Genomic DNA, 10,898 nt, shown 5'->3' on the forward strand with positions numbered 1-10,898 from the left:
GCAGCCTGATTAGTGAAACAAGTGAAAGAGCTGTGGGCCTGCCAGTGTTTTGACATAGAGGATAAAGGGCCGGTGGGTGTCTGTTGTCTGTCTGAGGGGCTGCAGATAAATGACAGACTTACTAGAGCAAATTTGAGGGATCTGGCTCCGTGCTGGCCTCTCGAAGAGCTCTACTGTATTCTCTGGTTTTCCTTCATACTAACGACCACCATTAGAATATTGTTTAACACTTTGCTTGACACCTTGCTCATAACGGCTGCTTGACACCCTGCTCGTAAAGGCTTCATATCAATGTCGAAAACAAAGTATTGAAAACGGGTGCCATCTATCTTTTTGAGATGTTTTATTATTTGTTAAACAATCTTTTTCTAAGCAATTGTATTACCATACAATTATATATTTCGATTTTTTGTTGTTGCATACAGTAGCTCAGTATTTGTATTATTTTATAGTATTTTTTGCTGATCTTTATCAAGGGTGCCAATAATTTTGCATGTGACTGTAAATTACAAGATTTTTCTAAATGTATTAATGTTTTAATACAAATTCCAAGATAATTGGTCAAATTTAAACTTGTACTATATCAGACCTCAGCCCACACGTATTTGGTAATGGCAATGAAATGAGCTCAGGAAAATAACAGAAGCAGAAAATACTGGTTTGAATGGCTTTGAAACCAGCAAGTCAAGTTTCTGTCAGCAATTGCAATGTCTTTCACATAACCACAAGTCTGTTATGATGACAGTCAACATATCAAAGGTTATTCTCATGAAGAAATGGTCCCTGCTTTAAGGCCTACACAGTACAGTTTAGTGAATCCCAGATCTTTAGTTTGATACAGCATGGGTCCATGTCTTCTCTTCTGTCAATGTTCCATCATCCTCTAAGGAAAGTTCCTCATCAGACACTTCCAGGTCAGTTTGGTAGAGGTCATGGTTCACCTCCCTGGGCAGTGTGTTCTCTAGTGGTCTTATCTGTGACTCCCAGGCAGGATATGTGGCCATTCCATTGCTGTTCTGAGAACAGTGTAGATGGAAGCCACTGCTGTGCTCCATGCTGCAAGGTTCCTCAGAGAACTGATAGGGGAACAGCTTCGCTGGACCTAAGGACAGAAAAATGCAGTTTTATAGATGTTGATGGGGCATGTCAAGTGCAGAAATTCAAGTTATGCACTACTCTCAAGTGTGGATTTGGCCCCATGTGCATATTGGTAAAGAATGACATGAAAAGGTTATTTGCAAGCCCAGGGTAACATAACAACATACCACAAGTTATGCCCGTGCCATGGTAGCAGTTAGAGGTGGTCTGATGTGGTATCTGATGGACCTGAATGTGCTCAAAGCTGGGGAACTCTGCGTCATAGCAGCTACCACCCTGGCATGGCTCTGATTAGTGCAAAACAAAAGTTGTATTTACTTTTTACATTAACACAAGAGTTTATATCAATAAATATTTGACATGGTATAAATACAGCATAATATCGGCATTAAACATTGTTTCACATGATTACAATCTTAGTAGGCACAAGGGGGATGAGTGAGAATCTGTGATTGAGGCAGGGTTACCATGAGGTTTCTTCTCCAGCTGTCTTTTGCAGTAGATGGCACAGAAAAGCATTAGGGCCAGTAGGACAGAAGCCAGAGAGATGCAGATGACTACAGCCAGGACAGTGTCCCTGGGGCTTGCCACCACGGACGAAAGGGGCACCAGGTTCACCCTGCTACTGCCTACATAGTAAACATGCATATACACACACGCATGCGAACAAACATCACTATAGCTCTTTATCCTTAGGTGCAATACTGCAAACCCACAAACATGCATTTCATATTAGAACAGTTTTGACACCCACTTTCTCAAAGTACAGTGGGGAAAAAAAGTATTTAGTCAGCCACCAATTGTGCAAGTTCTCCCACTTAAAAAGATGAGAGAGGCCTGTAATTTTCATCATAGGTACACGTCAACTATGACAGACAAAATGAGAAACAAAAATCCAGAAAATCACATTGTAGGATTTTTAATGAATGTATTTGCAAATTATGGTGGAAAATAAGTATTTGGCCAATAACAAAAGTTTCTCAATACTTTGTTATATACCCTTTGTTGCCAATGACACAGGTCAAACGTTTTCTGTAAGTCTTCACAAGGTTTTCACACACTGTTGCTGGTATTTTGTCCCATTCCTCCATGCAGATCTCTTCTAGAGCAGTGATGTTTTGGGGCTGTCGCTGGGCAACACGGACTTTCAACTCCCTCCAAAGATTTTCTATGGGATTGAGATCTGGAGACTGGCTAGGCCACTCCAGGACCTTGAAATGCTTCTTACGAAGCCACTCCTTCGTTGCCCGGGCGGTGTGTTTGGGATCATTGTCATGCTGAAAGACACAGCCACGTTTCATCTTCAATGCCCTTGCTGATGGAAGGAGGTTTTCATTCAAAATCTCACGATACATGGCCCCATTCATTCTTTCCTTTACACGGATCAGTCGTCCTGGTCCCTTTGCAGAAAAACAGCCCCAAAGCATGATGTTTCCACCCCCATGCTTCACAGTAGGTATGGTGTTCTTTGGATGCAACACAGCATTCTTTGTCCTCCAAACACGACGAGTTGAGTTTTTACCAAAGAGTTCTATTTTGGTTTCATCTGACCATATGACATTCTCCCAATCCTCTTCTGGATCATCCAAATGCACTCTAGCAAACTTCAGACGGGCCTGGACATGTACTGGCTTAAGCAGGGGGACACGTCTGGCACTGCAGGATTTGAGTCCCTGGCGGCGTAGTGTGTTACTGATGGTAGGCTTTGTTACTTTGGTCCCAGCTCTCTGCAGGTCATTCACTAGGTCCCCCCGTGTGGTTCTGGGATTTTTGCTCACCGTTCTTGTGATCATTTTGACCCCACGGGGTGAGATCTTGCGTGGAGCCCCAGATCGAGGGAGATTATCAGTGGTCTTGTATGTCTTCCATTTCCTAATAATTGCTCCCACAGTTGATTTCTTCAAACCAAGCTGCTTACCTATTGCAGATTCAGTCTTCCCAGCCTGGTGCAGGTCTACAATTTTGTTTCTGGTGTCCGTTGACAGCTCTTTGGTCTTGGCCATAGTGGAGTTTGGAGTGTGACTGTTTGAGGTTGTGGACAGGTGTCTTTTATACTGATAACAAGTTCAAACAGGTGCCATTAATACAGGTAATGAGTGGAGGACAGATGAGCCTCTTAAAGAAGAAGTTACAGGTCTGTGAGAGCCAGAAATCTTGCTTGTTTGTAGGTGACCAAATACTTATTTTCCACCATAATTTGCAAATAAATTCATTAAAAATCCTACAATGTGATTTTCTGGAGAAAAAAATTCTCAATTTGACTGTCATAGTTGACGTGTACCTATGATGAAAATTACAGGCCTCTCTCATCTTTTTAAGTGGGAGAACTTGCACAATTGGTGGCTGACTAAATACCCCCCACTGTATGTCAAAACAAGACCATGCAGATGTCTTTTTAAGTGTGGGATAATTCAGATTTGTATTTGAGTGTGGGTGCAGTGTCTGTGAGTGTACATGTGTTTGTAGGCTACTGTGTGTGTATATTTTGTTTTTCAGTGAGGCAGTGAATGCTATCTCATATGTCCTCTTTAGTAGTGGCTTCTCAAAGCCAAAGATGCAGCACATTGAGTCTGGTTGTCTTTGTGTGCTGAGTCTGGTTGTCTTTGTGTCTCCCCAAATCTTTCCTGCTTATCAGTTCAGATAGAGGACAACCCACTGAAAGAAGTGCACATGCTGATCTAATCATAACACTGTTCTGTGCCAAAACCCTTTGGTTTGATAACCAAACCGTACATACCCCTGGGGCATTATCAAACTGAACCACCAGAACAAGGATGTCTAAAAGGTGTCAGGGAATCAAAAAGAAAGTGTAGACCAGCACAAGTAAGTTCTTGCATATCCTTTCAACTGAAGGATCTTACCGTAGTTTGTACTTCCAAGCTATCACTTTCTTGAGAAATTAGGCTTGAAAAAACGTAATAGGTGCTTGTTTTACAAAAGTCACTATGAATGAAATGTTGCTCCATCACAACTGGAGGCATGTAGTGAGAGGTAGGGAGAAGACACTTGGAGAGCACTGTCACTCTGGGATACAACAACCTATTTGTCTCATAAGAATTTCAGATTTCATCTACAAGAGTGAAGTGGGCAATATAAAACACTGGTCTCAGATGAACTTAAAATAAGTTTTTGGAATCTCAAAATCATCTAAATTAGTATTTTACATTTGAATATAACTTTTATGGTATCAAAGTGTGCTTCAATACCGAGAGTATTTTTCCATACATAACATCTAACAGTAGGTTCTAACATCTGGGAAATGTGTTCTTATTTCAACCCCATTTGACTGCCAAGTTAAACACAGAGAGAGACGGAGGTTCAACAGCCAGCTAGCTCACACTCTACTACAAAATAGTGGTAGGCATGATTTGATCTTCCAAGAATTTCATTTGAGGCTGGAACATAGTGGATATGTGTGGGCAAACAATCCCAAAAAGATGGTTAAACAGACAGACATCGGTAAAGCACATTTCACATATTCCCTGGAAATATTTTCTTAAATTAGTCTAAAAGTGGTACAGTAACATTAACTGTGCATATAGTAGGGATGCACCCTACATGGACTGAAGCACAATCTTGCCTATGGGAGATCAAAATCAAATAAATTTTTATTTGTCACATGCACTGAATATAACAGCTGTAGACTTTACCCTGAAATGCTTACTTATGAGACCTTTCCAAACAATGCAGTTAAAAAGTAAGAAAATAAGTATGAGTAAATAAGAGGGAAAAAAAGGAAATAGTAACATAATAAAATAACAATAACGAGGCTATATACAAGGAGTACCAGTACCGAGTCAATGTGCAGGGGTACAAGGTAGCAGTGGTGGAAAAAGTACCCAATTGTCATACTTGAGTAAAAATAAAGATACCTTAATAGAAAATGACTCAAGTACAAGTGATAGTCACCCAGTAAAATCCTACTTGAGTAAAAGTCTAAACGTTTTTGGTTTTAAATATACTTAAGTATCAAAAGTAAATATAATTGCTCAAATATACTTAAGTATCAAAAGTAAGTATAAATCATTTCAAATTCCTTATATTAAGCCAACCAGACGGCACCATTTTCTTGTTTTTTAAATTTACGGATAGCCAGGGGCACGCTCCAACACTCAGACATAATTTACAAACGAAGCATGTGTTTAGTGAGTCTGCCAGATCAGAGGCAGTAGGGATGACCAGGTATGTTCTCTTGAAAAGTGTGTCAATTATAATATTTTCCTGTTCTGCTAAGCATTCAAAATGTAACGAGTACTTTTGGGTGTCAGGGAAAATGTATGGAGTAAAAAGTACATCATTGTCTTTAGGAATGTAGTGAAGTAAAAGTAAAAGTTGTCAAAAATATAAAAAGTAAAGTACAGATACCCCAAAAAACTACTTAAGTAGTACTTTTAAGTATTTTTACTTAAGTACTTTACACCACTGCGTTTTAGTTTAGGTAATATGTAGGTAGAGGTAAAAGTGACTATGCAATCAGGATAGATAATAAACAGAGTAGCAGAAGTGTCTGTGAAAGTGTGTATATTTCAGTGTAGCATCAATATGCGTGTGTGTGTCAGTGTAGTATGTGTGAGTGTGTGGGTAGAGTCCAGTGAGTGCATAGATCATTTGCATTAATGAAAAGGCCTACTCACAGAGAGGCTCATAGGCACGAGGAGGGTCTCCACAGGGTACACAGTCCATGTCCTGAAACCCACTCAGCTTGGTTTTCCTATAGAACCTGTAATATAACAACAACAGCAAATGTGGTAGAAAATGGATTCACACTATGGAGATAATGGGGAGGATGAGACAGCAGCTGTCCTCACCCGGGCAGACAGTCTCCACACACGGTGTTGCCTGTGGCGGTGCAATTGGCTCTCTGGAGGCGGCTGGTGTGGGCACATGATAGACACGGCTTGCATTTCTGCCCTCCTGCCGCCTCTTTGTAGCAGCCAGGTCTGCAGGGCGCACAGCGGGCACCCGCCCCGTAGCCAAAGCCACATTCCTGAGGGGATTAACACACACACAGGAGACCCAGTTGATGGTGAGGAGGTGTGGTGGGGGTTGGCAGTTTGTGGAGAAACGGCAAGCAGAGGTCCCTGACAGTGGCTGAGAGAGAAAAAGACAACTTGCATAGAGAGGCAAGTTACAAACTTTCCCATATTCTGGGGGTCCTCAGATCATTCAATGGAACTGGATGGCTTGGCAAGTGACTATCAACACTTGAGAAGCTACTTTGTGCTGGTCTGACTGCCAGGAGTTCAAACCACCTGTGTCTGATTGACATTTATATTTGTATTATTATTATATTTTAGGGGGACCTTTCGGTTACTGGCCCAACGCTCTTAACCGCTAGTCTACCTGCGGCGCGCAATTAATTACAGTGGGGGAAAAAAGTATTTAGTCAGCCACCAATTGTGCAAGTTCTCCCACTTAAAAAGATGAGAGAGGCCTGTAATTTTCATCATAGGTACACGTCAACTATGACAGACAAAATGAGGAAAAAAAATCCAGAAAATCACATTGTAGGATTTTTAATGAATTTATTTGCAAATTATGGTGGAAAATAAGTATTTGGTCAATAACAAAAGTTTCTCAATACTTTGTTATATACCCTTTGTTGGCAATGACACAGGTCAAACGTTTTCTGTAAGTCTTCACAAGGTTTTCACACACTGTTGCTGGTATTTTGGCCCATTCCTCCATGCAGATCTCCTCTAGAGCAGTGATGTTTTGGGGCTGTCGCTGGGCAACACAGACTTTCAACTCCCTCCAAAGATTTTCTCTGGGGTTGAGATCTGGAGACTGGCTAGGCCACTCCAGGACCTTGAAATGCTTCTTACGAAGCCACTCCTTCGTTGCCCGGGCGGTGTGTTTGGGATCATTGTCATGCTGAAAGACCCAGCCACGTTTCATCTTCAATGCCCTTGCTGATGGAAGGAGGTTTTCACTCAAAATCTCACGATACATGGCCCCATTCATTCTTTCCTTTACACGGATCAGTCGTCCTGGTCCCTTTGCAGAAAAACAGCCCCAAAGCATGATGTTTCCACCCCCATGCTTCACAGTAGGTATGGTGTTCTTTGGATGCAACTCAGCATTCTTTGTCCTCCAAACACGACGAGTTGAGTTTTTACCAAAAAGTTCTATTTTGGTTTCATCTGACCATATGACATTCTCCCAATCCTCTTCTGGATCATCCAAATGCACTCTAGCAAACTTCAGACGGGCCTGGACATGTACTGGCTTAAGCAGGGGGACACGTCTGGCACTGCAGGATTTGAGTCCCTGGCGGCGTAGTGTGTTACTGATGGTAGGCTTTGTTACTTTGGTCCCAGCTCTCTGCAGGTCATTCACTAGGTCCCCCCGTGTGGTTCTGGGATTTTTGCTCACCGTTCTTGTGATCATTTTGACCCCACGGGGTGAGATCTTGCGTGGAGCCCCAGATCGAGGGAGATTATCAGTGGTCTTGTATGTCTTCCATTTCCTAATAATTGCTCCCACAGTTGATTTCTTCAAACCAAGCTGCTTACCTATTGCAGATTCAGTCTTCCCAGCCTGGTGCAGGTCTACAATTTTGTTTCTGGTGTCCATTGACAGCTCTTTGGTCTTGGCCATAGTGGAGTTTGGAGTGTGACTGTTTGAGGTTGTGGACAGGTGTCTTTTATACTGATAACAAGTTCAAACAGGTGCCATTAATACAGGTAACAAGTAGAGGACAGAGGAGCCTCTTAAAGAAGAAGTTACAGGTCTGTGAGAGCCAGAAATCTTGCTTGTTTGTAGGTGACCAAATACTTATTTTCCACCATAATTTGCAAATAAATTAATTAAAAATCCTACAATGTGATTTTCTGGAAAGGAAATTCTCAATTTGTCTGTCATAGTTGACGTGTACCTATGATGAAAATTACAGGCCTCTCTCATCTTTTTAAGTGGGAGAACTTGCACAATTGGTGGCTGACTAAAAACTTTTTTCCCCCACTGTATACAGTGAGGGAAAAAAGTATTTGATCCCCTGCTGATTTTGTACGTTTGCCCACTGACAAAGACATGATCAGTCTATAATTTTAATGGTAAAAACCCAGAAAAACGCATGTCAAAAATGTTATAAATTGATTTGCATTTTAATGAGGGAAATAAGTATTTGACCACTCTGCAAAACATTACTTAGTACTTGGTGGCAAAACCCTTGTTGGCAATCACAGAGGTCAGACGTTTCTTGTAGTTGACCACCAGGTTTGCACACATCTCAGGAGGGATTTTGTCCCACTCCTCTTTGCAGATCTTCTCCAAGTCATTAAGGTTTCGAGCCTGACGTTTGGCAACTCGAACCTTCAGCTCCCTCCACAGATTTTCTATGGGATTAAGGTCTGGAGACTGGCTAGGCCACTCCAGGACCTTAATGTGCTTCTTCTTGAGCCACTCCTTTGTTGCCTTGGCTGTGTGTTTTGGGTCATTGTCATGCTGGAATACCCATCCACGACCCATTTTCAATGTCCTGGCTGAGGGAAGGAGGTTCTCACCCAAGATTTGATGGTACATGCATTTCATATTAGAACAGTTTTGACACCCACTTTCTCAAAGTACAGTGGGGAAAAAAAGTATTTAGTCAGCCACCAATTGTGCAAGTTCTCCCACTTAAAGAGAGGCCTGTAATTTTCATCATAGGTACACGTCAACTATGACAGACAAAATGAGGAAAAAAAATCCAGAAAATCACATTGTAGGATTTTTAATGAATGTATTTGCAAATTATGGTGGAAAATAAGTATTTGGCCAATAACAAAAGTTTCTCAATACTTTGTTATATACCCTTTGTTGCCAATGACACAGGTCAAACGTTTTCTGTAAGTCTTCACAAGGTTTTCACACACTGTTGCTGGTATTTTGTCCCATTCCTCCATGCAGATCTCTTCTAGAGCAGTGATGTTTTGGGGCTGTCGCTGGGCAACACGGACTTTCAACTCCCTCCAAAGATTTTCTATGGGATTGAGATCTGGAGACTGGCTAGGCCACTCCAGGACCTTGAAATGCTTCCTTGAAATGACAGGTGTCTTTTATACTGGTAACAAGTTCAAACAGGTGCCATTAATACAGGTAACGAGTGGAGGACAGGTCTGTGAGAGCCAGAAATCTTGCTTGTTTGTAGGTGACCAAATACTTATTTTCCACCATAATTTGCAAATAAATTCATAAAAAATCCTACAATGTGATTTCCTGGAATTTTTTTCCTCAATTTGTCTGTCATAGTTGACGTGTACCTATGATGAAAATTACAGGCCTCTCTCATCTTTTTAAGTGGGAGAACTTGCACAATTGGTGGCTGACTAAATACTTTTTTTCCCCACTGTATATGCTTACAATGGCATGACTGGTTGTATCAATAATTTTGACAGGATGGAACAAGTTTGATAGACTACTCACCATGGATAGCTCCTGTCCAGATCCACACTGTCTGCAGGCGACACAGTCCCCTGCTTCATCCCTGTACTCCTGCACCCTGCATTCTCTATTCTCCACTGCAGTTCCATGAACCTGACCAAGAGCAAGAGCATCACTCACAAACTTCAGATACACTACAACAAATGAAAAATTCCATGCGTAAATGAAAAACGTTATGCCTTACCATATAGCACCAAATAATCAGCTCCAGTAAAAGCGACAGCATCTTCTTTAGCTTCCACTCCATGTTAACTATTTTGTCTTAGTGTTAAAATGTCTGCCAATACCTGGATGGGAATCAATGAGCTAATACTTTAATACCACCCACGCTCATAATAATTCGATTAAATGGTCCATCTTCTGATACAGTACGTCCAATGTTAATTGACATAAGAAGTAATTAATTACAGTAACAGAAGTAGATATCTGGCGGACCTGACAAGATCAGGCAACAGCGTTTATTCCATAACAGGTTCCTAGAGAATACCGCGTCCCACTCCTAAATACCCAGAGTCAGACATGGGTATTGGGTAGGCAACTTTTTCAACAAATAATATTGCCGCATGCCAGATACCAGATACTAGCGCATCAAGCTCCCCCTGAACATTGTGAACAATCTTCAATTATATCTGTACACTGCATGTTCAAAATATCAACCTGCCGGAACAGGATCCGGCACCTCTCCGTTTTGGACTGTTTTGCTCCGGAACCTATTTGTCCGGATCTGGTAACTCTCATGGTGTGAACTATTATTTTCCATTTTTGCAATGTAATAATTATAATAAAAGCGATAAAAGTTCATTCGAGTTGCTTTTTCGTTAATTCTCCTGCCCCCACAAAAAAAACGTTATGTGAAAAAGTTGATTTTCAGGCCGGGACTAATATTTTAATAGTTGATTCGGGTTGGGCCAGCCCGGGTTTGTGGTTTGCGCAACATTGTAACCTACTGTATGTGTGAGACCAACGGGTGGCTGTGGCTGTGTGAGAAGCGCGCCTGTATCGCTCACATAACTAGAATGAGATTACTTTTCGATGATCTCTCTCCATCTCTGCTCTGCTCTGATAGACATGAGCCTGCAACTCTCATCTCTCCAGCGTTGCACTTCATCATTTATTTCCTTATAGAATCATTACCGCGCGAAGGGTTCTGAAGGAACTGCAGCACCCCTGATTAATTGAAATACATTTACCAAAGTTATAGAATGACTGCTGTCTGTTCAGAAAGAAATGAAATAATTCAGAATAGCCTACTACACCATGAGAAGGCCTATAATTTAGTCACAGAGGATCAATAGCGTCTGGTGGATTTTAGCCCAATAACAAGAAATTGCCTACAGTCGGGAAAGCGCCGCTAATCTGTCAGTGAACCAACAGAA

At 41.5% G+C, this 10,898-nt stretch overlaps 1 protein-coding gene across 1 annotated transcript; it reads right to left on the minus strand.

The window, feature by feature from the left end:
- Positions 1-419: 419 nt before the first annotated feature.
- On the minus strand, positions 420-10,193 carry LOC121574336 (tumor necrosis factor receptor superfamily member 19-like). The gene is made up of 7 exons (XM_041886951.1): positions 9,707-10,193; positions 9,505-9,615; positions 5,907-6,085; positions 5,733-5,818; positions 1,566-1,727; positions 1,266-1,385; positions 420-1,102 (listed from the first exon to the last, which is right to left on the minus strand). The coding sequence occupies exons 1-7, from the start codon at positions 9,767-9,769 to the stop codon at positions 828-830; spliced, it is 996 nt and encodes a 331-aa protein (XP_041742885.1). The 5' UTR covers positions 9,770-10,193; the 3' UTR covers positions 420-827.
- Between the last annotated feature and the right edge of the window lie 705 nt (positions 10,194-10,898).

This window comes from Coregonus clupeaformis, chromosome 9 (genome assembly GCF_020615455.1).
Source record: "Coregonus clupeaformis isolate EN_2021a chromosome 9, ASM2061545v1, whole genome shotgun sequence".
NCBI lineage: Eukaryota > Metazoa > Chordata > Actinopteri > Salmoniformes > Salmonidae > Coregonus > Coregonus clupeaformis.

Excerpts from the sequence above, each read along its gene's own strand:
- LOC121574336 (XM_041886951.1), bottom strand. The coding sequence starts at position 9,769 with ATGGAGTGGAAGCTAAAGAAGATGCTGTCGCTTTTACTGGAGCTGATT. Across the intron at positions 9,616-9,706 it reads TGATTATTTGGTGCTATATG|GTTCATGGAACTGCAGTGGA; the intron begins GTAAGGCATAAC and ends GCTCTTGGTCAG. Across the intron at positions 5,819-5,906 it reads TGTGGAGACTGTCTGCCCGG|GTTCTATAGGAAAACCAAGC; the intron begins GTGAGGACAGCT and ends GTTATATTACAG.